Source organism: Mustela nivalis, assembly GCF_964662115.1.
Source record: "Mustela nivalis genome assembly, chromosome: 7".
Taxonomy (NCBI): domain Eukaryota; kingdom Metazoa; phylum Chordata; class Mammalia; order Carnivora; family Mustelidae; genus Mustela; species Mustela nivalis.
The window spans coordinates 125,814,552-125,841,851 of record NC_139026.1 but is presented as its reverse complement, the minus strand read 5'-3'; the positions used below and the strand labels follow the sequence as shown (position 1 = coordinate 125,841,851).

General features: G+C 43.0%; 1 protein-coding gene across 8 annotated transcripts in view; it reads left to right on the top strand.

Moving 5' to 3' along the window:
- Nucleotides 1-1,454: 1,454 nt before the first annotated feature.
- The window catches only part of RSU1 (Ras suppressor protein 1), a 185,467-nt gene continuing 159,621 nt past the window's right edge, over nt 1,455-27,300 (top strand). For 2 of the 8 annotated variants that reach the window (XM_082742018.1, XM_082742012.1), the window contains exons 1-2: nt 1,455-1,676; nt 1,905-2,016. In XM_082742018.1, coding sequence (XP_082598144.1) covers nt 1,908-2,016 — 109 coding nt within the window. In that variant the 5' untranslated portion in view covers nt 1,455-1,676; nt 1,905-1,907. The remainder of the gene's footprint in view (nt 1,677-1,904; nt 2,017-27,300) is intronic. The other 6 variants (XM_082742016.1, XM_082742014.1, XM_082742013.1 and 3 more) reach the window with 5 other exon arrangements.

Sequence of the window (27,300 nt, the reverse complement as noted above, 5' to 3'; positions counted from 1 at the left end):
AGAGAAAATGGCAGTAAAGAAATTTCAAAGAAATACCAGAAACAATTTCCAGAGAGGAAGTGAGAAATGAATCTTCCGCTGAAAAAGGGCCAAATGGGTGCTAAACGGATTAAATTTAAAAAGACCCCCCAACTGGAGATATTATGGTGATATTTCAGAACATGGTAAATAATTAAAAGATGACAAATGCTTCACAAGGGAAAACAACAGTTCTCTGCAAAGACCTGAGGAGATGACACATTTCTGGGCATCAACATTGGAAGTACAGGTCAGTGGAACTCTGCCTTTGAGATGGAAAAGAAACTGATATCGAACCTAAAATTCCATGCTAGGCAAATTCTAAAGGTGTGGGCAAAATAAGGACATTATTAAATATACAGCTACTCAAAATTTGTGCCTCCTGTACCCAGTTTTAGAGAGGTTTACTTGAGCGATAGTGCAACAAGATGTATACCAGAAAGGTCAGTTTAAACGAAGGAACCAAGTGAAAGAAACCACACATCACCTCTCAGCTGGAAGAGCAGAAATAATTAGTGTAAGAGCAGAAAATTAGTAGGTTCTTAAAGTCTTCAAGAAGAATTCATTGATGGGGCGCCTGGGGAACTCGGTGGGCTAAGCAGATGCCTTCAGCTCCGGTCAGGATCTCAGGGTCCTGGTATCCAGCCTCCAGGTTGGCTCCCTACTCAGTGGGGAGTCGGCTTCTCCCTTTGCCTCTCCCCCATGCTTGTGCACGCTCTCTCTCAAATAAATCAATAAAATCTTTTAAAAAGAGGAATTCATTGAATTTAAAGCAACATAGATGAAAAGCCGTATGTTCTTAGAGATAAGGTAAAGAAGGTACAGAAGGATAAAGAAAGTCTAGTGGAAGAAAAAAACAAGGAGAATTGTACAAAAAATTAACCACTCAACAGAAAGCAAACTAAAATATGGCATAATTTTGAGTGCAGTGATATGAGAAAAGAGAAGCCTTTTATCTGTGGGTATTCCCCTTCTTGGGACACAGAGGTCCACGACTCCCAGCTGGGTGCCGGGAATACAGACTATGCAGTTCTCGTATTCGAGAAGCTCATGATGCAGCGAGAGGCACGACTGTACGGACCGGACTCAGGATAGCGACTTCTGAACACCGAACCACAATTAAAGAAGTAGCACACAGAGGTAACGTCTCCCTTTCCCAGCTCCCAAGTTCAGTTCCAACCCTCTCACGCCGCTGCCCCGTCCCAAACTTTCCCGCTTCCGCCCACAACTCTCCGCGCTTCGGCCCATGAACTGAGCCTGCGCGAGCAGTAGTGCGCTTGCGCCAAGCCCAGTCCTCACCCAATGGCAAACGCGAGCGCATTTCAGGGAGAGGCCCAAACGTCGGGGGGGGGGGCGGAGTCTCGAAGGCACATGCCGGACCTGATTAGTCGGCCGCGGGTACACAGTACTTTGTGGGCGGAGCCTCACCCTAGAGCCACGTCTGGCTAACTGTTCTCCTAATTTGGGAAGGGTCAGGCGCCGGCAGGGCGTGGAGCCGAGAGCCGCAGGGTGTGCGCCTGCGCCGAGCTCCGGGATAGGGCGTGTTCCTCGTTCCGGTCCGCGTTTTGCGCTGACCGAGTGCACCTCCTGCTACTGAGGTGTGCCCCGCGGAAGCCAGCGCTTCCCTCCGCGGTGAGTGTGTGTGGCACCGCACTTGGGTTCGCCTCTCTGCGCGCCCCGGTTGTGGTGTCGGGCGCCACCCACTCCCCCGCCCCGCCCCGCCCCGCCGTCCCTCCCCCTTTCCCTGCCTCCGGACGCAGCCCGCCGATGCCCACCCTCCAAGGCTGGGGGAAAACTGGACACTGCCAGCGCGGGGCGTCTCCCCTTTCTATCCCTGCACACCCCTGGCCGTCGCCCACGTGCTTTGTTGTTGTCGTTTGGTACAGAACATGTCCAAGTCTTTGAAAAAGTTGGTGGAGGAGAGCCGGGAGAAGAACCAGCCGGAAGTGGACATGAGTGACCGGGGCATCTCCAACATGCTGGATGTCAACGGCTTGTGTAAGTTCTGGGGCTGGGCCTTTCCCTTGCAGCACCTGGAGGGTTTATACGTTTTCCAAGTAGCTGCCGGCTGTGCTATGGGAGGTTATAATGATTTACATCCCACGCCCGGCTTGTAAGCATCGCCGGTCTAGAGAGAGAGAGAGCGCGAGCGAGAGCAAGCTTAGCTCAGAAAGTTTGCAGTTCGGGTATGTTCCTTCTCCACTGGAAGACGAACCTGAATGTCCAGGGTCTGAATCACACAGACAGTTGTTACTGGACCTCACTGTTGTCTGTGCAAGTTGTTGGCATTTGGGTGGTTTCCCCACATAGTTTACTGAAAACCCACTTTATTTGAAACTGAAAATCACTTTTGAATCATGCTTCCTTTCTCCTAATACAGTCTTCGACCCTTGAACAATTGCCACACAAAAGTTCTGTGATAACTTCTTAATGCCTGGAGTATGTTAAGCCTTTCTTGACTCCTTACCCTTTTCTGTCTCTTTTACCCCTCAGTTAAGTCGTTTACTGTGCTACTGTGATGTCTCCCTAACTTGGCCTCTTACCTGGTGGTTTATTATATTATAAACCCCGTGGTTTATTCACTGCATTGATTTCTAGTGTTACTTTTCTGCAACGTGTCTTACCGTGTAACTCTCTCCTTTAAAGCAGAAATTGCAGCTTAGATGTTTTTTGGGGCCAGGTGAGGATGGTCATGAACTTCACAATAGGTATCCTGTCAGAAGAGGGACAGCTGCTACTCCTGCTTCTCACGTCCAAACAATTGTTACCACCTGGGGTTGGCCTTGTGTTGCCATAGTTATTGTTGTTAAGAAGCCAGGAATCCAGATTTTGATAAGAAATTTCCCACGGTTTAGACATTGGCAACTAATTCCAATTATTGAAACATACTTCATAGGAGAAATAAAACACTTCTTCAGGCTGAATGTGGCTTCAGTTTGGACCTTCTCCCTTAAGCCCATCTGGTTGGTCATTACCAGCAGTAGCGCCCCAAGTTCTTTGGTGTGACATGCAGAGCCTTTCGGAATCTGACCAAAACCTACCTTATCCCTTCCATGCCTTTGTGGTCCCCGCCATACTGAACGGACTGCCTTGAACCTTGAACCAGGACATACTGTTTTAGGTCCTCGTGCCATGACAGTATCGTTTGCTTCCCCCCCCCCCCCCCAAGATCCTCTCACTTACCTGTCAGAAGTCAGCCCAGACGCTGTGGTGTGAAGCCTTCTCTGTTAGTGTCAACTGACAGTCATTCTCTCCGCTGTGAAGTTGGATTTGTCTTCATGGCTCTTGTTACATGGGATTGCGATGATTGTGATGTGTTCTTGATCTAGATGTCTCTCATGCACATTGGAGTATGGGGGGAATATTACTGTGCATCCCTCATATTTGCCTTCTTTCTAGTGTCTGGAACGCGGTAAGTGCTCCGAAATGTTGGATGGATGAAGGAGAGCCTGATGGATTAGGCCTGACGTTTAAGGAGATCCAGACCAGGACGTGACATTAGAGAAGGAGGGGAGACGTCTGGGAGACTCTAAAAGATGATGCTTTGCTCGTTAGGCATGGAGAGAGCAGAGTCACATTTACTGTGAACCCACGGTTTATGCCCAGGACAGGTTGGGGTATGGGCTCTCCATGCATCTCTGCTAAAGGACAGGGGATTAGAAGTCCTAGGCAGTCTGCATTCGGTAACCCTCTGGATGATTCCTGCCACTGAGCTTTAGCTTTTGTGCCCGTGAATATCTCAGCCTCTTGAGCTGAGTTGGCCTCTATCAAGTGGTGATGGCTTCTTGTGGGCTGCAACAGAGCCACCATGTCTGGGACCAAACTGGCCATTGCTGATCTGGATGTGTGCTTGTGTTGCCCCTTCCCGGCTCTGCCTAGGTTATGGTGAGCCTTGGATGCCCTGCTGTAACCAAGGCTGGAGAGTGCAATTAGGGGGCCCGGCTCCGCTGTACCTTTGGCCTCATGGCTCTCCTGCTCAGCCCTGCAGAGGAACTTCATAGCCTTCGGCCGTGAAGAGAATTCTGTATGTGATATTTGTAAGTGGGGAGGGCGGCCCAGCTATTTTGGTTCACTTACGTTATCTGTTTGAAGCCTTGCCTTGTACCAAAGAAGAAAAGATAGCCACTTGCTTCCTGAAAAAGATGTTTCCGGTGTTGTATTAGGTGGTGAAAAGCAAGATCTTTCTTCTGTTCTCCCAGAGAAGTAGCGTGAGGAAGAACAAGGCTGACTCTTGGGGAGTTCGGTGGAAGTGAATATGGAGATTCGACCTCCTCCAGCCTCAGTTGTGTGTAGACCCCAAGAGTGGCTGCTTTCTGCCTTGCCTCCCTGACCTCTGGACTCCTGGAGCCTGGAAGGTTCCAGGATGCCTTCAGAAGCCGATTCCTAAGCTGGGACTCATTTATTGGTGGTGCACATAATGCTTCCTGAATCTATTTTAATATCTTATAAAAGTATTTGACATGATTGCATAAACTGTGGCATAAGACTTCCCTTGTTTCTTTACTAGTAAAGTTTTAACTGTATGGCAAGGTTTTGTGTCTTAGCATGAAGATTACACACGGGACAATTCATTCGCGAGGACAGAGGATGGTTATTGTGTCTTAAGCCCTTCCTTCGATATCCTTACTTTGTTGAGTTTCTCAAAAGACAAGATTTAAGTTTTGAAAATAAGAATGGGAGTTTTGTTCTCAGGCTAAGCATGTGAACTGTCCGTCTTTCTGCTTGGGAGAATTGTGTTGTAGAAATGCAGCACTTTACTTCCTCGGAGACAGTAAATGGCTTTGAAAAAATGTTTCCAGGAGCTCAGGTACTGAAAGCTTTCTGATGGGGAAGACTTCATAGGCTGGAGACAGATACCAGACAGATTCTAGAGTTTTCCGTTGAGCCAGATTCTGGATGTGGTCAGACTCTGCCACCTCCCCCCTCCCCCAGGAGGCAGTGCTTACCTGTGGGGCCTTGGAGTTGCATAGGCCGGACTCAGACTCTCCATCTTCTGAGTAGTGCTGTGTAACTTCAGAGAAGTGGCTTAACCTTTCTGAGCCTTGAGTCCTCTTTGGCACATGGAACTGTTAAGTTCCCACATGTTAAGACTGGATCAGCGCTAAGGGCGACTGATGCTGTCTAGTGCTTAGCACTGAGCCTGGTACTGAGTGGGCACTGCTGAATGTTAGCTCTGACGGGACCATCCAGCCCCGGAAGCCTCGGGTGGAACTGGTTCCCATATCGTCGGTGGACAGGACCTAGGAGAGCATGGCGAATGGGACCGGGTCTGGTCTTTGTGTCCTATGTTGATGTTTTCTCTGGTGGCTTAATCCATCCTGGAGCGTTGGGTGCTTTTGCCTAGGATTCTTAAAGATTTAGATTGCTGTTTTCTTTGAAATTACCCCCTGATTTGGTTTTCCTTCCTATTCCCCCAACAACACGGCATGAAATCCGCACCCGCCTTCTCCTTAGCACTTCCAAGAGTAATGGTGGCAATTTTGTTCTCTTTATCGACGGAGGAGCTCTGCCGTCTACCTCTGTCCTCACCCGCGTGATGAAGCTGCCTTTGAAGGCTCCTGTAATCTGCTTCCCGGGCCGCAGAGAATCCCATTAGCAGCCAGGGAGACTTTTTTCATTTCTTTTATTTAAGTCTTCTGTGACTTTTTTTTTTTAATCTCTTCAAGTTTATTGCCCATTGGATTGTCAAACCTTTATCAGGTTGTGGTTGTGTGTGTTTTTTTTTTTTTTTCCTTTTTTTCAGGTGAGACTAAAATATCTTTCAGATAAATTACAGAAAAGAAAAATAACCTGCCTTCGAGGCGGAGGCGTGTTCTTGCTAAAGGACCGCATAAAGTAATCAACAGCCGTAATCACGGGTGTTCTGGAAGGGTTGTTTCAAAAGCGCCATTAAACCTGGAAGTGGTCGGGTGTTAGGAGTTTCTGTCCGTGCGGGCTGTCTCTGAGGAAAGGTGAAGGAGCTGGGAAGACCACGTCCTGTTAGCTGTCATCTTTAGTAAGACGTTTCCTTTTTTATTTTTCTAAGTTGCTTGGATATGGCCACCCTTATGGTTTTTCACCTGTGGTATCTTGGCTGGGGAGGCCCTTTTCCCTTTTCTTCCCAGACAGCGTCCTCCATCCCTTGTCAGTTAGCGCTGGTTGAAGAAAGGAACGACCTGCCCATCCGCATGGCTCCAGTCTTGGGTCACCTCCTCTGAGAAGCTCCCCTGGTGCTAGTTTTGACCCACTGTCTGTCAGCATGGTGTAATAACTAGCTCTTCCGGGCCTGTGGTGCACACCTGTTTACCTCTGTGCTTCTCGAAAGTTCTCCAAAGGAGGACTGACTGCTTTCAGGTAAGAGCTGTGCTAGAAAGTGTAGCAGAGAGGGTACGTAGCCGCAGGCTCCCCTTTGCAGATCCCTCTCTCCCCAGCTCTCCAGAGGGAGAGCCCCTTACAACCAGCAGGAACAGGATACCAACTGCTCCGAGTTCTAGTTTTGACTTCAGGACAGTGTAAACACTGAAAAGGTCTCCCCCAGATAGGAAATAAACTACGAACGATTGTGACCCCTTTGGTGTGACTGAACTAATAACGAGTTTTCGCTATTTTTCAGTCACTTGACATTTCAGCCATGGCCTTTTTTTTGGGTCAGCAGCTGTTTTTTCTTTCTCGCTGTGTAACCTTGGGCAAGTCACGTAACTTCTCATGTTTCTCATCTATAAAACCGGACTAATAAAATTAGCTCCCTCAGAGAATTGCTTGCTGTGCGTCGTCCTCTGTCAGGTAGCTGAGATGGCCTCTGACCTGTCTCCGTCCCCTGGGGCTCCGGTAACAGGACCACAGACTGGGTGGCTTCCAAGCAACAGAAGTTTATTTTTTACAGTTCTGGAGGCTAGAAGTTCAAGATCAGGGCACAGGCAGGTTTAGTATTCAGTGGGGATTCACTTCCTGGCTCATAGAGCACTGTGTCCACTGTGTCCTCTGCGTCCTCACAGGGTGAAAAGGGTAAGGGACCTCTCCCAGGTTTTTTTTGTTTGTTAAGATTTTATTTATTATTTGACAGAGAGACACAGTGAGAGAGGGAACACAAGCAGGGGCAGTAGGAGTGGGAGAAGCAGGCGTCCCACTAGGTAGGGAGCCAATGTGGCGCTTATCCCACTGTCCCAGAACCCTGGGATCATGACTTCAGCTGAAGGCAGACGTTTAAGGACTGAGCCACCTGGGTTTCCCTCAGGTGTCTTTTAGAAGGACAGTAATCCTATTCCGAAGCGTTCCCCTTAGGACCTAGTTACCTCCCAAGGCCCCATCTCCTAATCCCATCACAGTTGGGCATTAGGTTTTAGTATATGACGAACTTTCATTCAGCAACATGACACATATTAGTCTTAATATGCACTATTACGGGTATTTTAAAAATCTTTAGAATTCCCAAAAATGGTGCTTTTTCCAGTGGCCTTGTCTCTCTGATTATATCTGGGTACCCAGTGCCTCAGTTCTCACCTACTTGAGAATTCCCAGGAGGTTAGATGCACATGTCTCATGTGACAGGGCCAGCAGGAAAAGCGTGGCCTTACATGGCAAATTCTGAGCCCTGGACAACGTGGGTGGTGGCTGGGGAGGCAGCAGAGGGCATTTCACAGGATTTCCGTTGTGATGCCCTTGTGGCTTTTGAGAACGACAGGCCTTAAAAAAATGTTAGCCATTTTTTCAACTAGTATAGTATTTCAACTATATGGTATTTCCCTAGTAAGTATATATTTCACTAGTAAGTGAAATACCATATATACACCAATAGCTGTTTTTTGAATTTATTATCTTTTTTTTTTTCAGGATAGGTGCTATCCAAGCCAAGTCTCTCTGGGAGTTTCCTACATACTGAATCTTGACATTGTCCATTGATAAGTTAATACTTGCTACGTTAAGAAAACTGTAAGCTGTTTAATGAGTCTGAAGTAGTTAGATTTTTGTCTTCAGAAACACTCCCCTGCTTTGCTTTTACCACCAGCCCTTCATTGTGACAATCCATGCTAGAGCTGGTATGGATAATAGTTACATCCTGCCTCCTCTTTCCATAAATTTACATTAACCCGCTTCAAAGAAATTTGATCTCGGTATATGAGATCCACCATTCCCAAGCAAAAACTAGAGATGATTTCTTTGCATCGCCTTCACTTCCTTGAATAGCAAGTTTGTGCAGGTTTATTTTTTATTTTTTATTATTTATTTATTTATTTATTTGACAGAGATCACGAGAGAGAGGAGGAAGCAGGCTCCCTGCTGAGCAGAGAGCCCCGATGCGGGGCTCAATCCCAGGACCTGGGGATCATGACCTGAGCCAAAGGCAGAGGCTTTAATCCACTGAGCCACCCAGGCCCCCCTATTTCTTGTTTTTTTTTAGAGCAAAAGAGCATAAAGATGTGGCCCGCAGTCAGGGGAGAGCAAGCACCTGGCCGGCAGGGGTCAGTGTTGAGCCTCTGTTTTGCTCTGAGCTTCTTTGGGAACTTTCCTGTGGTCTCCGCTGGGACCTGGGCACTTGCTTCCTTTCTCATGCCCCCTCCTTTGGGTGGAGCTCGTCCCATTTACGGCACTATGTGCATGAAGCTCATGGCCAAAGAAATCTGGTCTCTGTTAGGTTCTATGCGACCAGCCGTATCAGCCGTATCTTTAGTGCTGGCAGGTTTCATAAGGGCCTTACTGTCTGAGGCCTGCTGGAGGCCCAGGGGCTTCTGGATGGAGAGCGCTGACCGGCAGTGGGTTTGCCCCAGGAAACAGGAGGGAGAAATAGAATCTGCCCGGCCCGCCTCGGGCAGAGGTCTCCAGAGTGGGAGGCTTGCAAACGTGATCTCTGAACTGGTATTTTGGATTTGAGGTGTTGGTAAGCCAGGAAGACATGGGAAGGTGTAACATTCTTTACTTCATTAGTCTGCTGGGGGCTTCCATGCAAAACACCGCAGTCGGGAGGGTGGCAGGTGGTGGTCCTTAAAGAACTGGCCTTTATTGCCCAGTGCTGGAGCGTGGGAGGCCCAGAACCACAGCGTTGGCAGGGCTGCCTTCTCCCAAGGCCCCTCCCCTCGGCTCTCATGGTGTCCTCACGTGGTCTTTCCCCTGTGGACCCATGGCCATGGTCTCTCTCTGCCTGTCCACGTCCCTCTTCACAGAAGGACACCCGTCGCTTGGATTACAGCCCGTTCTAATGGCCTCATTTTAACCGTATTATCTCATTACAAGTCTTGTCTCCACATTGGGTCTCATTCCAAGACACTGGGTTTTGGGGTTCAGCCTACAGAGATTAGGGGGCCATGGGTCAGTTCATAGCATCTATATGAGGGGTTCTGGATGATCTCTGTGTGAGTGCTTGGGGGCTTGGTGAGTCCTGCTTAGGCATTTATAACATCACCCTTCGGGGCGCATGCGTGTTGTCCCTGGTTTACAGGGTGGGGAGCAGAAAGCTCTCTAGAGCCCCAGCATCACATGGGTAACGGTGGAGTGGGGAGTTCACACTGAACTGTGGCGGACACTTCTGTTCCATACACTGTGCCATGTTGTTTGCTCCCCTGAAGTGGGACAGGGGCTGGCTCGGATGTGAAAGACTGGTGATTAGGGGAGCAGACTGGGGCCACAGGCCTGACCTCAAGGCCTTCAGTTTGAGAATTCTTTAAAAACACTGCACTAGGCAAATAAAACGCATCCCCCGGCCAGCCCTGCCAGCTTGGAAACATAGGTTTATCAGGCTACTGCAGAACTTTAATGGTTGAAGAAAACACTGGAAGCAACTTACTCCTTTATCTGTCAGTGTGACCGTCCCCCTTTCCTTATGGTTTTCTGAAAAAAACATTATTTTAACTGAATTTAATGAAAAGATGTGAGATCTTTTTATACTGTGTAGGAATTTGTTTTTTCTATCCTCAGCTAGAACTTTAGCTTAAAACACTGTGAAGTATGGTGCTCCACAGATTCTGTTGGGAAAATAGTGGTTCTTGGAATAAACCTGAATTGCATGAAGTGTTAACTTTAGTCATCAACCTGTACTTCATGAAGAACCTTTTCATTTGCTGTATTTCTCTTCATATCTGTTAATTATTTCTCTGGACTGAGAATAGTTTACAGTTTTACAGCTAAACTTGAGTCCGATGAAAGGCACACATCATACCGGGTGACAGGGAAGGCATCTTGGCGTCTCAGACCAGAGACTGGTAACATGCTCTGCAGGCACAGGAAACGAGATGATTGTTTTGCAAATGCTCAGAAAGTGATTTTTTTTCAGAGCTGTAAGTATTTAAGCCCTCAGGTTATGAGGAAGATACCTATTTTTTTTTTTTTTTTTTTTTTTGGAAGATACCTATTTAACCTATTATATATCTGTATCCTTCCAATTGTGCATTCTTTCCTAGAAGCTTTAAAAATAATTGATAATATAATTAAAATATGCTGTATATACATAGTATATTAATACACAGATACACATAGACACATTGCATATCATGTGCCAGGTTATTGTACTAAGCTCTCCTTATGGATTTTTTTTTTAAAGATTTATTTGTTTTTGTGAGAGAGTGCGAGCAAGATGTGCACACAGGGTAAGGGCCTCAGGAAAGGGAGAGAATCTCAAGTCGACTTCCTGCTGAACGTGGATCCCAGCACCAGGCCTGATCCCAGGACTCTGGGAATGTGACCTGAGCCAGAGTCACATGCTTAACCGAGCCACCCAGCTGCCCCTTTTATGGATTCTTTTAAAACCACAGTTTTGTTATGATTGTCTTCGTCATCCTCATCGTCTGGTTTATAGCGGAACTAAAGTTAACTTGCTTCCAGTCACACAGCAGTGAAGAAATGGACCCAGGGTTTGAACCCAGGCAGTTAAGACCTGAGAAACTGTGTTCTTAGGTTATGCTGTGTGGCCTCATGTCACCACCATTTTGACAGGCACGTGTACACACAAAGGTGAAACTGCTAATTTAGCAAGTGTATACCAAGTGACTACTGACGGTCCAGTCTTGTTCTAGAAGCCATGGTACCTGCTGCCTGTGAGCTGGTAATTCTGTATTGACGTAGGAATGCTTTCGGGGATGCTGACCTGCCCATGCTCATGTTGATTGGGCCAAGAAAACAGGAACCTTCTTCCTCAAACACTTACACATACTTAAAAAAAATCCACTTTGGGGTACCTGGGTGGCTCAGTGGGTTAAGCTCAGGTCATGATCTCAAGGTCCTGGGATTGAGCCCCACATCAGGCTCTCTGCACAGTGGGGAGCCTGCTTCCCCCCCCCTCTCTCTGCCTGCTTCTCTGCCTTCTTGTGATCTCTCTCTGTTGAATAAATAAGTAAAATCTTAAAAAAAATTGACTTCAGAAACACTTTATGGAAGCATTCATTTGGATCAGTGCCTGTGTCACGCAACACAGTGTGACACATTTTTAAACCAAGAAACCACATGATCAGCAGCCTGGGAAGCCTTGCCCCTCCCCTTCATTATCCCCCGCAAGGATGAACACTGTCCTGACTCTGGAAAGCATAGTTTTGCCTCTTTTTTGTACATCATTAAATAAAAGCGGGTTATTTGCACACACCCTTGAGTGTCCATTCTCTAGCTTAGCATCACGTGAGGTTCATTCTTGCTGTAAAGTTGGCTTCACATCCAGATCATTCCTTCCCTCTGCTGTTGCTGGACCTGGGGGTCATTCCACGTGAGGGCTTTGAACCTCCGAACCCAGGTCTTTGGGTGAACAAACATAGTTATTCCTATAGGTTATGGGCCCAGGAATGGAGTTGTTGGGTCTGGAACGTGCTCTCACAAACGTGTAAAAACGGAGGGCAAGAATCATCCAAATGGCCGAGGCTCTGGAAACTTCTGCAACAGGCAGAGGGTGAATGTTGTGAATGCACGATGAGCTCTCACGGCCCGTGCTGGCAGGTCAGGTGCTTGTTGTGTATGTTGCCTCTTCCAGAAGGTTTGTTCATACCTCAGGCCCGTCTCTGAGATGTACCTTGTGGTTGGTCAGTACCTTCTGTACCACTAGCTTGCCAACTGGGCAGCAAGTTGACCCACCTACAGAACTTCTGAACTTCTTAATACTTAGGCCACACCTGACTGATTAAAGAAGCTCTGAGTGTGGAAACAGGTGCCAGCAGTTGTGCGTAAACCACTGAGTTTGCCTCCTTGCACACCATAGTTGTGCCCTCACTGTTCAGACTCCTCTTGTTCATTTTTGGCCTATGGGAGCCCCTTCTAGTGGGTTCTCCCGTCCATTTGATGTGGTCTTTCCATTTGAAAGACGGTCTCTGACAGCATCCTTGCCGTCTGCAGTACCAGGCTGTTCTTGATGGGTCTAGATTCCATCCCCAGACATAGAGTCAGCCAGTCCTCTAAAAATCTGTTTCTGTTTGTCTGTCTTAGTGGGAAGTATCTTAGCCCCAATCCGGGCTCCAGGGGGGCACTCCTTACTGCTGGGCCGTTCTTGTTTTTCAGGACTTTTTAAATGGACAGGGCTAAGAATACCTTGTTTTTAAAGATAAAATACCTAAAGAGTTCCCAGTCAGATAAAGGACAACAGGGCTTTTCCTTCTTCCACGTTACATGTCTGTTGCCTGTCTCCCATTCTGAGAATCCTGATTCTTAAGGACACAAATGACAAGAGAACCAGAATGGCTCGGAGTTCTGATTTGGTCTGTCACACACAATTGTCTGTACTAAGACCCTCACTGAAAAGCGTTGTTTTGTGTTATACTCTCCCCTCGCATTTTTGTTTTTATCGGACTTTATTTTTTAAAGCAGTTTCCCCTGTCATTAACATCTCACATAAGTGTGGTGATCTATTAAAATGGATGGACCAGTGTCCAGAAATTATTAACTGTAGTCCGTGGTTTCCTCCGCATTGACATTCCGTGGGTTTTAACGTGTGTCACGTTATGTGTAACGTCATACAGGACGGCTTTACTGCCCTAAATAGCCCCTGCCCTCCACTTATTGTTCTCTCTGTCCCTCATCACCTCCCTGCAAACCCCAGGCAACCACTGAAATTTTATGTCTCTAGTTTTGTTTTTTCCAGAATGCCATGCAGTTGAAATCCTATAGTGTGCAATCTTCATAGAAAGTCATCTTCCACTTTGTGATGTGCATTTAAGGTTCTTCTGTGTCTTTTCTTGTCTTGACGGCTCATATCTTTTTGTTTTAGTTTTTTTTTTTTTTTTTTGGAGTATAGTTGACACACAGTGTTAGAGTGGCTTCAGGTGTACAACATTGTGATGCAACTTCTATATTCTTTACTCTGGGCTCACCACGAATGTGGCTATCATCTGTCACCAGACTACACCACTATTACAGTATCACCTACTATATTCCCTATGCTGTAGCTTTTTTCTCTCTCCCTCCCCTTTAATGTTCTTTGACCTCGCTCCCTCCCTTCCTTCCTCTCCCTTTTTTTTTTTTAAAGATTTTATTTATTTATTTATTTGACAGAGATCACAAGTAGACAGAGAGGCAGGCAGAGAGAGAGGGAGGAAGCAGACTCCCTGCTGAGCAGAGAGCCCGATGCGGGACTCGATCCCAGGACCCTGAGATCATGACCTGAGCCGAAGGCAGCGGCTTAATCCACTGAGCCACCCAGGCGCCCCCCCCCTTTTTTTTTTTAAGATTTTATTGATTTATTTGACAGAGATGCAGAGAGCTCAAGTAGGCACAGTGGCAGGCAAAGGGAGAGGGAGAAACTCTCCACTGAACAGGAGCCCAGTGCGGGGCTTGATCCCAGGATCAAGGTCATGGTCGGGGGTGGGGAGGGCATGACCCGAACTGAAGGCAGATGCCCAACCGACTGAGCCACCCAGATGGCCCTCCTCTCTCTTTTTTGAGAGAGAGGGAGTGGATGGGGGGAGGGGCAGAGGGAGAGTGAATCTTAAGCAGGCTCTACCACCAGTGCAGACCTCAATGTGGGACTTGATATCCCAACCCTAGATCATGACCTGAGCCAAATTGAGAGTCGTACACTTAACTGACTGAACCACCCAGGGACGCCCTTGTGCTGTACCTTTTTTTTTTTTGTTAAGATTTTATTTATTCCTTTGAGGGAGAGAGCACGCATGTATGCACAAGTGGAGGGGAGAGGCAGACTCTCCACTGAGCAGGGATCCTGATGGTGGGGCTCGATACCAGGACCTGGAGATCATGACCAGAGCTGAAGGCAGATGCTTAACCATCTGAGCCACCCAGGTGCCCCTGTGCTCTACCTTTTATTCCCATGACTTGTTCCATACCTGAAAGCCGGTGTCTGCTACTTTCTTCCTTCCTTCTGGCAACCATCAGTTTGTTTTCTGTATTTACAGGTTTGATCTGCTTTTTGTTTTTTTATTCATTTGTTTTTCAAAGTTCTTTGTATTTTTGAATAATGCCCCATTGTTAACGCACCCATTTTGCCGCTGCAGGGCATCTCAGAGTAGCTTCCAAGTTGGGGCAGTTATGAACAAAGCTGCTGTAAACATCCCCGAACAGATTTTCGTGTGGTTGTAGTTTTTAACTTGCTTGAATAAATACCAAGGAACATAGTTGTTTGATCTCATGGTAAGAATATAGTTCTGGCATTTAAGAAAAGGACACAGTATCTCCCAAAGTGGCTCTACCATTTTGTTTTCCCTCAAGTGATGTAGGAGAGTTCTTTCTGTTCCTCCTCGACAGCATTTGGTGGCATCAGCGTTCTGGATTTTAACCATTCTAATAGGTTTGTGTTTAGTGGTATCATGGTTTTAATTTCTGATTCCTTAATGGCATATGATGTAGACCATATTTTCACCTGCTTATTTGCCATTTGTATATCTTCTTTGATGAGGTTAAGTTCTTTGGCCCTTTTTAAAATTGGGTTTTCTTATTGTTTAAAAGTTTTTTGTGTATATTAGACAGGAGTCCTATATCAGTGAGATACTTGTTTTGCAAAAATTTTGTCCTGGTCTGTGGTTTTTCTTTTCATTTTTTTACCATTATCTTTCCCAAAGGAGAAGTTCTAAATTTTAGTGAAGTTTCACTATCTTTTTGTTTTTGGGTAGTATGTTTAGTGCTGTATCTAAAAAGTCACATCGAAATCCAGGGCCACCTTGATTTTCTCCTGTGCTGTATTCTAGAAGTCTTAAGGTTTTGCATTTTACATTTAGGTCTGTGAGATTTGAGTTCATTTTTGTGAAAGGTATAAGTTCTGTGTCTAGATTGTTTTTGTTTGTTTTTTTTTTTTTGCATGTGGCTGTCTGGTTCTTCAAGCACCACTTGTTGAAAAAAATGCCTTTTTTCTACTGAATGACCTTCGCTCCTTTGTGAAAGATCAGTTGACTGTGTTAGTGGGGGTTGTTTCAGTGCACTCATCTGCTCCGTTGGTCAGTTTGTTCTTTGACCAGTACCACACCATCTTTATTATAGTGACTAATGGCAAATTTTGAACTTGGTGAGTGTCAATTTTCTCAGTTTGTTTTTCTTGTTCAGTATTTTATTGGCTATTCTGAGTCTTTTGCCTTTCCATATAAACTGTAACCTGTTGACATCTACAGAATAAACTTGCTGTGATTTAATTGGGATTCCAGTGCATCTGCAGATTGTGGATATAGAATTCTTCATAATCCTTAATTATTCTTTTTAACATTGACTGGATCGGTAGTGATGACCTTCCTTTTGTCTCTGATATTAGTAATTTGTGCTTTGGTCTTCTTTTTTCCCCCCTTTTCCTGGCTAACTTGACTGCAAGTTTATCAATTTTATTGATTGCTCAAAGAACCAACTTGATTTTCTCTATTGATTCCCTGTTTTCAGTTTCTTGGTTCCTGCTCTAGTATCTGTTATCTCTTTTCTTTTATTTGCTTTGGATTTAATTTGTTCTTATTTTTGTGGTTTTCTAAAATGGAAGCTTAGATTACTCATTTTACATGTTCATTCTTTCCTGATGTATTCATGGATGCCGTCTGCTTCCTAATAAGCACTGCTTTTCATGGATCCCACACATTTTACTAAGTAGTAGTTCATTTTCACTTGTTCAGAATATTTTAAATTTCTCTTGAGATTTCTTCTTTGACCCATGTATTATTTAGAAGTATGCTGTTAATCTTCACATATATTTAGGGGCGCCTGGGTGGCTCAGCGGGGAGTCTGCTTTCCCCTCTCTCTCTGCCTGCCTCTCTGCCCACTTGTGATCTCTGTCTGTCAAATAATAAATAAAATCTTAAAAAAAATAAAATAAAGTGATTATCAATATACCTGGCTTAATTTTGATCTTATTTACAGCTTTTCTATTTATTACCATGGTTCTTTTTTTTTTTTTTTTGTCTTTTTCTGTATTTTCTTTTTTTTTTGTAGAGAATTAGACCCCTTTTTTTTAAACTTCTCTTTAGCATATCAGTTTTATTTCTTTTTAATTTTTTAGTGGTTTCCCAAGAGTCTGCAATGTACTTTACAGCTAATTTAAATCTAGTTTCAAGTATACTGCTTCATCGTACAGGCACCATTTAATGAATGTTATTTAATGAATAAATGAATGATTGATTTGAGTGTCATTGACATACAGTGTTTGAAGTATATAGTGTAGTGATTTGATAGAGTTATACATGATGCTTTGTTCACCACAGGGTAGATGCTATCTGTCCTGATACATCACTGTTAGAGTGTCATTGACTATATTCCTTATAGTCAATGTGCCTTTTATTCCCAGGAGTCATTCATTCCATAACTGGAAGCCTGTATGGTCACTTCACCCATTTTGTCCAACCTTTCTGTTCCCCGCCTGGCTTACCCTCCTGCAACCATCAGTTTGTTCTCTGTATTTATAGGTCTGTTTATCTTTTTTTATTTGTTTGTTCATTGGTTTATTATTTTTTAGATTCCACTTATGAGTGGAATCATATAAAACTTGTCTTTCGCAGTCTGACTTATTTCACTGAGCATAATACACTTTAGGTTCATTCGTATTATCTCAAATGCTATAACATCATCCTTTTTTATGGCTGTGTAATAATTTGTGGCTGTGGGTGTGTATATATATATATGTACACCGTGTCTTCCTTATCCATGCATCCATTGATGGACAGACTGCTTCCATATCTTGACTATTTTTTTTTTTTTTAAAGATTTTATTTATTTATTTATTTAGCAGACAAGAGATCACAAGTAGGCAGAGATGCAGGCAGAGAGAGAGGAGGAAGCAGGCTCCCTGCTGTTCAGAGAGCCCGATTCAGGGTTTGATCCCAGGACCCTCGGATCATGACCTGAGCCAAAGGCAGAGGCTTTAACCCACTGAGCCACCCAGGTGCCCCAATCTTGACTGTTTTTAATAATGCTGCAGTAAACATAGAAGTGCATATATCTTTCTGAATTAGTGAACAGTATCCTCATTCCTACCTCTTGTCACTTAGTACCTTGCTGTCATTCATTTTACATATCCATAAGCAAAAATCAACCAATACATTGTTTGCTATAATTATAAACAAACTGTTATCTATGTGACTAGCTAATAATAACTTTATATAACTTTTATTCCTTTTCTAATTCTCTTCCTTTAAGAAGTTCTGAGTTTTAGACTTTTATCTGATATTTACCATTTGCCTCTGAGAAGGCTTTTTTTTTTTAAGCTAGAGCATGCCCACATACCTGTGTGAGTGGGAGGGAGGAAGGGACAGAGGGAGAGAGAGACTCTTAAGCAGGCTCTACACTCAGCATGATGCTGGGCTTGACCTCACGACCACAAGATCATTACCTGAGTCCGAACCAAGAATAGGACGCTTAACTGACTGAGTTGCCCCCTGAAGAACTTTTAATATTTTTTCTCACGGCAAGTGCATTGGCAGTAGTTTCCCTCAATTTTTCTTAGTATGAGAGAGTCAGGGATAGTTTTGCTGAATATAGACTTGGTGGTTGGTGGATTCATTTCTTCAGCACTTAAGTGTTTCAGTCTATTCTCTTCTTCCATGCATGGTTTCTGAAGAGAAGTTTTTGTTCTATTCAGATATAGGTAGTGTTTTGTCTTTTTTTTTTTTCTCTCTGGAGTCTTTTTTGGTAATTGTCCATAGGTAATTATCTTGTCCTTAATTTCTGGTAAGTATTCGAGATGGGTCTGTTGGTTTGGTGGTTTGGGTCTATCTAAATTTGGAAAATTCTCAGCCATTAGAGCTTGAGATTATTTCTTCTGTTCCTTTCTCTCCCTCTTTTTTTTTTTTTTTTTTTGCCTCTGGTATTCCCATTATGTGTATATTACACCTTTAATAGTTGTCCCATAGTTTTTGGATATTATGTTCCATTATTTTTATTCTTTTTTTCTCTTTGTCAAGTTTATGTTGACTTATCTTCAAGCTCGTATGACTGTCCAATCTGGTGATAAGCTCATCAAAGACCTTTTTCAGATCTGTTTGGCTTTCTGACATTTCCTTTTGATTCTTAGAGTTGCTTCTTTCTGCTTACATTATGTGTTGTGTTCTTGCATGTTGGCTACTTTTCCACGAAAGCCTTCAGATATCAGTCAGAGTTCTCTTCTGTCCCCATTCTGAGAACTCCAACTCTTTGTCCTGAGTCTGACTCTGTTGCTCACCTTGTCTCTTCAGACTATGTTTTTGCCTTTTAGCATGCCTTGTGATTTTGTTGAAAGACAGACATGATGCCTCAGGGAAAAGAAACTGAGGTAAAAAGGCCATTACTGTGAGGTTTGCTTGCTGTATGTATAGAATTCATAGGCTAGAATTTTCTCCATGATTTTCTTTTCTTTTTTTTTTTTTTTTAAGATTTTATTTATTTAAGAGAGAAAGAGAGAGAGAGAGAGATAACAAGTAGGCAGAGAGGCAGGCAGAGGGGAAGGGGGAAGCAGGCTCATTGCTGAGCAGAGGGCTTGATCCTAGGACCCTGAGATCATGACCTGAGCTGAAGGCAGAGGCTTAACCCACTGAGCCACCCAGACACCCCTTCCTCCATTATTCTTCTTTTTGTCTTTCTTATAGTCTTTGGGTTTCCTAGAGACTCCTTCTTAGTAGTGTCTGATCAGTTTATATTTGCAGTTATATCTTGTTACCACATGGGATCCCTATTGAAGAGGTATGGAGAGGGGAGAAATTTTCTAAAATTCTGTAGTAAGCTTGGGCTCCTGGGCCGTGACCGTCCAAAGTGCTTTTCAGCACCTTTCTTTCCTTAGGTGAAATAGGAAGGTGAGAGGAGACTGGAGTTAGGTATTTTCTTCTCCCATGTTGGTTGGGGTCCAGTAGACCATTTCTTCTTTTTTTTAGGAGAACAAAATGCTTTGGTCTCACTTCAGGGTTGTTAGGTATTCCTTTCCTTTGCAAGAAGCAACCTGGGATTTTTCTCATTGATTTTTCACCCTGAGAACCTGGTGGGGCTCCTAGAGCCTGGGTCCCCAGGAGTTTTCTCTCTCAAGCTATTTGATAGCTCACTCCCCAGAAATGAGTCAGCTCCCCTGTAAGCATTCCTACCAGTTGCTGGCTCTAGTTCCTGCTGCTGGGAAGCTGTGATTCTCCACCACCTGTCTCTATGGTTTTCCAGTATGGTGGTTTACCCTGTGCCCTCAGTTCTCTAATGGATCCCAAGAAGGGTTGCTTGTGTGTTTAATCAACGCTTTTCTTGTGGTGAGGATGGGAGTGATGACTTCCAAGTTCTTTGTATGCTAGCTGGAAAGCAGATACAACTATCAAAACTCTCATAAGAAACTATCAAAACTCTCATGGTTCCCTATTTTTTTTCTTAATTTTTTTTAAAAGATTTTATTTATTTGACAGAGATCACAAGTAGGCAGAGGCAGGCAGAGAGAGAGGAAGGGAAGCAGGCTCCCTGCTGAGCAGAGAACCCTATGCTGGGCTTGATCCCAGGACCCTGAGATCATGACCTGAGCCCAAGGCAGAGGCTTTAACCCACTGAGCCACCCAGGCACCCCTGGTTCCCTATTTTTTAATACATGGGCCATATCTAAACTTTTAGTGCATATATCCATTATTAAAGTCTCTCTCTGTTTAACTGTCATCTACCCTTAGTTATGCAGATATCTGTATATTTTATACCTGTATTCATTTACATCGATCCTCAAGTCAGTCTCTTGTTATTTTGATTCCTTGAGCTTCATACTTGATAGATTTTTGTAGGAAGGGCCAAAAGATGAGTATTTCCAGGGTATTCATGTGTTCCTGATAGATAAATGTTTGTACCATTCTTATTTAAAGGTCAGTTTTATTGGATATACGGACTCACTCTTTCTTGGAGGTTTTTTTGTTTTGTTTTAAGATTTTATTTACGTATTTGAGTGAGAGACCCCAAGTGGGGGAGAGGGACAGAGAAGAAGCACACTCCCTATTGGGCATGGAGCCTGCCGTGGGGCTCAATCTCAGGACCCTGGGATCGTGACCTGAGCTGAAGGCAGAAGCTCAACCCGCTAAGCCACCCAGGTGCCTCACAGAGAGTTTGTTTTTAGTGTTGAATTTTATGAGTTCTTTATATATTTTGCATATTAACTCCTTATTGGCTTTATCATTTGCAGCTATCTTCCCATTCAGTAGCTTGCCTTTTTGTTTTAGAGATGGCTTCCTTCTTTTTGCAAAAGCCTTTTAGTCTTATGTAGTCCCAATAGTTTATTTTTGCTTTTGTTGCCCTTGCCTGAGGAGACAGATCCAAAAGTTGACTGTATTTTATTTGAGGGGTTTTATGCTTTCATGTCTTACATTTAGGTCTTTAATCCATTTTGAGTCTATTCTTTATGTGGTGTAAGAAAGTGGTTCAGTTTGTTTGTTTATTTTTTTATCGCCTGGAGTTTTTCCAGTTTTTCCCAACACCATTTATTGAAATATTGTATATTCTTGTCTACTTCATTGTAAATTACTTGACCATATAAGCATAGGTTTATTTCTCAGCTTTCCTATTCTGTTCTGTTGCCCTTTGTGTCTCTTTTTGTGCCAGTACCATTCCGTATTGATCAGTGCGGCTTGTTGTGTAGTGTGAGATCTGGGAGGAGGATGGCACCAGTATCGTTCCTCTTTTCATGATTGCTTTGGCTTTTTGGAGTCTTCTGTGGCTCCATACACATTTTTGGATTCTTTGTTTTAGTTCTTTTTAAGTGCCGTCCCTGTGAAAACAGGGAGTGCGTTGAATCCATAGGTTACTGTGGGTAGAATGGGTATTTTAACAATATTCTTCCAGTGCATGAGCATGGTGTATTTTTCCATTTATTTCACCACTGTCTTACAGCGTTTAGAGTACAGATCGTTCAGCTTCTTGGTTAAATTTATTTCTAGGTATTCTATTTTATACAATTGTATAAATGGAATTGTTTTTAAAATTTCTAATCTTCTAATCATTGTTGGTGTATAGAAATGCAACAGATTTGTGTATATTGATTTTGTATCCTGAAAAATTACTGAATTTATTCTGATAGTTTTTGTGATGGTCTTTAGAGCTCTCTGTTTATGTTATGTCATCTGCAAGTAGCGGCAGTTTTACTTTTTCTTCACCAAATTTGTGTGCCTTTTATTTTTATTCTTGCATGATTTCTGTGGCTGGGACCTCCATACTGTGTTAAATAAAAGTGGTAGGAGTGGGTATCCTTTTCTTGCTCCAGACATTAGATGAAAAGCTTCCAGATTGTCACCATTGAGTATGATGTTGTCTGTGGGTTTGTCATATATAGTCTTTATCATGTTGAAATATGTTGCCTCTGTTTCCATTTTGTCGAGTCTTTATCATGAATGGACATGGAAGTTTGGTAAATGGTTTTTCTTTGTCTATTGAGGTGATAGGATTTTTATCCTTTGTTTTGTTAATGTGTATCAATTAATTTGCAAATATTGAGCCATCCTTGCATGCCTGGAATAAATCTCACTTGATCATGGTGTATGATCCAGTTACTGTATTTTGAATTTGGTTTGGTAACATGTGATTGAGGTTTTACATCTGTGTTCATCAAGGTTATTGGCTAGTGTTTTTCTTCTTCCGTAGCATCATTGGTTTGGTTTCAGTAATACTGGCTTTGTAAAATAAATTTGCAAGCATTTCTTTATTTCAGTTTTTTGGAATAGTTTGAGAAGGATCGGTACTAACTCTTTAAATGTTTGGTAGAATTTACCTGTGAAGCTGTTTGATCTTGGACTTTCTTGGGGGGGGATTTTTGATTACGGGTACGATTTTGTCACTAGTTATTGGTCTGTTCAGATTTTCTATTTCTTTTAATTCAGTCTTTGAAGATTGTATACTTCTAGGAATTTATCCATTTCTTCTAGGTTGACTAATTGTTGGTGTATATTAGTTAATAGTAGGCTTTTATGATCTTTTGTATTTCTGTGGTGTTAGTTGTAACTTCTCTTTCATTTCAGATTTTATTTGGGCCCTCTCTTTTTTCTCGGTGACTCTGGCTAAAGGCTTATCAGTTTTTTTAAACTTTTCAAAAAGCCAGGTTTTTGTTTTACTCCTCTTTTCTATTTTTTTGGTTCTTACTTCCTTTATTTCCACTCTGATCCATATTTTCTTCCTTCCACTAACTTTGGGCTTTGCTTATTTTTCTTTTCAGTGTAAGGTTGGATTGTTTGATATTTTTCTTGTTTTTTGAGATACATATGTGTTACTGAAAGCTTCCTTGTTAGAAATGCTTTTGCTATGTTCCATAGATTTTGGGATATTTCCATTTTCATTTGTGCCAAGGTATTTTTGGATTTCCTTTTTGATATCTTCGTTGACCGGTTGTTTGTTTCATAACGTGTTTGAAAGTGTGTGTGTTTGGCTCCATGTGTTTGGCCTTTTTTACTTTTCTTGTAATTGATTTCTAGTTTTCAAACCACTATGTGGTTTGAAAGGATGCTTGATACAATTTCACTTTTATTATATTTATTGAGACTTGTTTTGTGGCCTAACATGTGATCTGTCCTGGAGACTGTGCCATGTGCACTTGAACATGTATTCTTCTGGTTTGGGATGGATTATTTATTCCGTACATATCTGGTAAATCTATCTTGATCCAATGTGCTGTGGAAAGCCACTGTGTCCTTGCTGATTTCTGTCTGGATGTTCTCTTCACTGATGTAAGTAGGGTGTTAAAGTCCCCTACTATTATTGCTGTCAGCCTCCCCCTTTATGTCTGTTAATATTTGCTTTATGTAGTAGAAGCTGCCATGTTGGGTGCCTAGATATAGGATTCATCCCTTTCTTATTATGTAATGCCCTACTTTGTGTCTTGCTACAGTCTTTGTTTTAGAGTCTGTTTTGTTTAAGTATTACTACCCATGCTTTTCTTTACATTTCCATTTGAATGGAATATCTTTTTCTATCCCTTTCAGTCTCTGCATGTCTTTAGGTCCTAAATGAGTCTTTTGTAGGCAGCATATCAATGGGTCATTTTTCTTTTTCTTTTTTTTTTTTTTTAAATCCATGCAGTCTCTTTGTCTTTTGACTGGAGCATTTAGTCTTTTTATATTTAAAGTACTTTCTGATAGGTATGTATTTAATGCCATTTTGTTTCATTGTTTCCTGGTTGGTTTTGTAGTTCTGTTCCTTTATTTCCTTATTCTTCTTTGTGAGTTGATGACTTTCTTTAGTGCTATGTTTGTATTCTTTTCTATTTATTTGTGTACCTTGTAGAGGTTTTGGTTTGTGGTTACCATGAGATCTCTATGTAACACCCTGTGTATACACCTCAGTGTTTTAAGTTGATGGTGATTTAAGTTCGAACACAGTCTAAAAGCACTACCAACAGTGTACAAGGGTTCCTGTTTTTCCACACCCTTGCCAACAGCTGTTGTTTCTTGTGTTGTTGATTTTAGCCATTCTTCATTTTGGTAAAAAATGAACCTACAGACTAAACCTCTTTTTTATCTTTTGGATGTCTGAAAATATTGTACATTTGGCTGTTTGTTGACATGTGTTTGCTTTATTCGGCCAATAAAAACCAGAGCGAGAATTAATCAGATTTTAGTCTGGAAACGACTTTTAAAGGCTTGTCTGTACCAACTTAACCCACCTGTGCCCCTTTTTTCTGATCTAGAATTGGGGGGGGGGTGGATGATAGGACTACTATGTAGGATCACTGTGAGGAATGGATAAAGTGGCAAAGTTCCGAGTATCATGCCAGCCATGTCCTAAGCATTTGGTAAACATTAGTTTTTGTTGTTGTTCCCTTATTTTAACAGGGTTGCTTCTAGTGAGTGACTGTAAAGTGCTGCACATAACACATTTATGTAGTAGGCATTACATAAATACTAGTTCATTCTTACCTTTTTTCTTTTGTTTCATGAAATCAAATAATTTAATTCAGCCTTTCATTATCAAGATGAGAAATATGTGCGCTAGAAAATTCTGGTGATTTTCTCATGGGATTAGGATCTGGATCTCACAATGCTTAAATCTGGGCATTCTTTGCTTTTAGTCATTTTATGTAACCGTCATATTTTCTTCAAGATAGAATGGGGTTTTCTGTACTTTTTAATATTATGAGAATTTCCACCATCTTGCAAGACAGTGAAAAGCATGCCGCGTCCAGGGGTGGGTGTTATTTTCCTAGTTCAGAAAGAAGCAGCTCAGGCTGGAATCTGGAAAACTCTGTGGTAGTCTTGGTTCTCATTCTGGTCCTCCCTGGAACTTGAGAGCAACCACTTCACTGCTCTGGGCCACCGTTTCCTTGTCTATAAAGTGAGGGGCTTAGGTGATTTGATTGCTAGGATTGGCTGACTTCCAAAAATACCCTTTTTTGTGTTACTTGTAAGGACCTATTTAGAAATTGTCCCTGCCCCCCTTACCCCAGGGGATAAACCAGCTTTAGGTAACAAAGCCCAGATACAAAGGTGGGTCAGGCCGGGTGGAGACCTCTGATCAGTGGGGGGGATGCATACTGTCTCCCTGGTTACCAAGGAGTATGGGCCACGCCCTTTGGGAGCCTCTTTGGCGCCAATCCCAATCAAGGTGTAATAGGCTGGGTCAAATGTCTACGAGGGTAAACTGTAACTCAATTGGTCACCTAGAATCACTGTGGAGTTTCCTGTGTGTGTTACAATCTCATTGGTCACCTGTGCGTGGCCAGGCCTGAGGCATGGCCTTTGCCCTTAAAAGCTAGTCTGTAAAACAGAAGGGTCGCCCACTCTTGTAAGAGGTGCGGCCTTAAACGTTCGGTTAGATTCTTGATGCTTGGTGTGAAATAAAGCTTTGCTTGACCTTCGCTTTGTATCAGTCTGGCTCCTTTAATCATGGACCCATTATTGGGGCATAACATTACACAGATAACATAGTTTATGCTAGAAATACTAGTACAGATAAGCAAAAGTTTGAAGGAAGATGGGTAGGTAGTTGGATACAGAATAAACTTGAGTCTGGACCTTGAAGATTTGATGGGGCCTGAAGAACCTTTCAGGCATTTTCCCTTTCACAGGAGTTTGAAGTCATTGTCTCTCCTTTGTGGCACTTACAGTCCACAACGGGTCGCAGTGCTGAATTGCATCCCCTTATTATTTCAGAGTAATCTCGCTGAGGGCAGCAGCTGTATCTCAGTCCTATTCCATCCCTGTCACAATGCCCACATTCCGTCTCGCAAAACAGACCTAATGGGGACGAAGCATTTGTTAATAGCGTCCCGCTCACACCTCGGGAGCAATTAATGACCGCGTGCCATCCAGGGCTTGCTGTGTTTTTCTCTCTGATTCTCCCGGGTGTTTTCAGAAATATAATTTTTCTTTATCTTTTTTCCTGAGGGAGAGACTGTGAAGTGACGTGTTTGAACAGGAGTAATGCGGGTTCCACGTTTTTCATAACACAGTGGCTTGGGTCTGGTATCTTTGGATTTAACCTCCTGGGGAGCACAAGGCACCTTGTCAGGGACCAGCTCCAGGGGCTTCTCAGCACACACGACTTCACTGCTCAAAAGAGCAGGTATCAAAAGAGGTATCCCAGGTTTTTTTGCTGTCCCATATATTAAATCACTTTCTGTTGAAGGAAAGAGCAGTTAGTTAATTATGGTTGTTAGAACCTTTATCTGCAAATAGTATAATTCGGTCCTATAACTGATTTAGAAAACTCACCTCTACAGAGTTTTCAACTCACTGCAATATTAGTTAGGAATTAAAGGAAAGCTTTCATAACATGGTTTTTTTTTTTTTTTTTAAGTTTTAAGTTATGAGCAATATTCAAAAGAAAAATATTTTTATGATTCTGGGTGTGTTGATGAATATGATATTTGTATTATATCTTGGTATCGAACATTTTATTTTCTGTCTTCACTTTGATAAATTGGCAAAAGCTGCATATTTAAGAAGATCTGAATCTGTGTCTTACTACCAGGGGTGAAATAATTTCAGCCGTGCGACACAGGCAGGCATTTTAATCTTGCATCGTGGAGACGCAGAACCCAAATTGGTCAGCTTTGCCTTCGGATGCTGACATCTGGCCGGCTTCCACATCCCTGTGGAGTCTCCAAATCAGGGTTATTTAGGGCGGTGGCTGTTGCTAGCCTCCGAGCCAGAGTGGAAAAACCATTTGAACCATCCCATATTTCAAATTCACACCAATTCTTCTTTCTGGCATACAAGTTTGGGAGGAACTGAATTAGTAGAGGGTACTGTTTGTGATGGAATCTGTCATTGCCCAGAGTTTGAATCATGCCCCTCGAGTTACCAAACCAGGCCTCCGTCTTTGAACATCCAGAAGTATGGTGGTGGTTCTAACACGGCAATCCTTGCTACCACAAGACCTGTCCGAAAGGGGCAAACCATTTGCCTTCAGCTGATGGCAGTGTTTTTGTCTGCTTCCCTTTGGGTCTCCGTCTGTGAGATGAGCTGGAAGTTACAGCCAGTTTCTGTGAGCAGTTACCTCATCTTTCCTTTGGTCTTAGAGATGGCCAGTTCCAACCCATGATAAGATCACAGAGTCCTTCAAGTCCCACACCATGTGGCATGTTTTCAGGCCTCATTCCTCATTCACTCTGGCTGTGTTTCTCCCCTCTGGATGGAAATGTCATTCTGCAAAGCTAGTACCTTTTTTTTTTTAACCTCCTCTAAGTGCTACCAGGGGAGTCATTTGCTCTCTCATTTGCCAAACAGGGGATGGTAGAGACAGTTTCCAGTGTGCCCCATCATTGTGATATGTTAGGTTATTTTGAAAACAAGTCTATAATGTCATCTTAGGTGCCGTGGATCTCATCGTGCTTTTTTTTTCCCCTTATGCTGCCCATTTTATGCTGAAAAGAAGGAAGAGACCAAACTGATTTTTAAATAATATCTACTTCCATGTGTTATCTAGAAATTATGATTCTTTTTGTAGGACTATTTAGTTAGTCCTTCGAGTTTTCTGGATTTATTCCATTAGAATACCAGCCGCCCCTTCCAGTCCTGT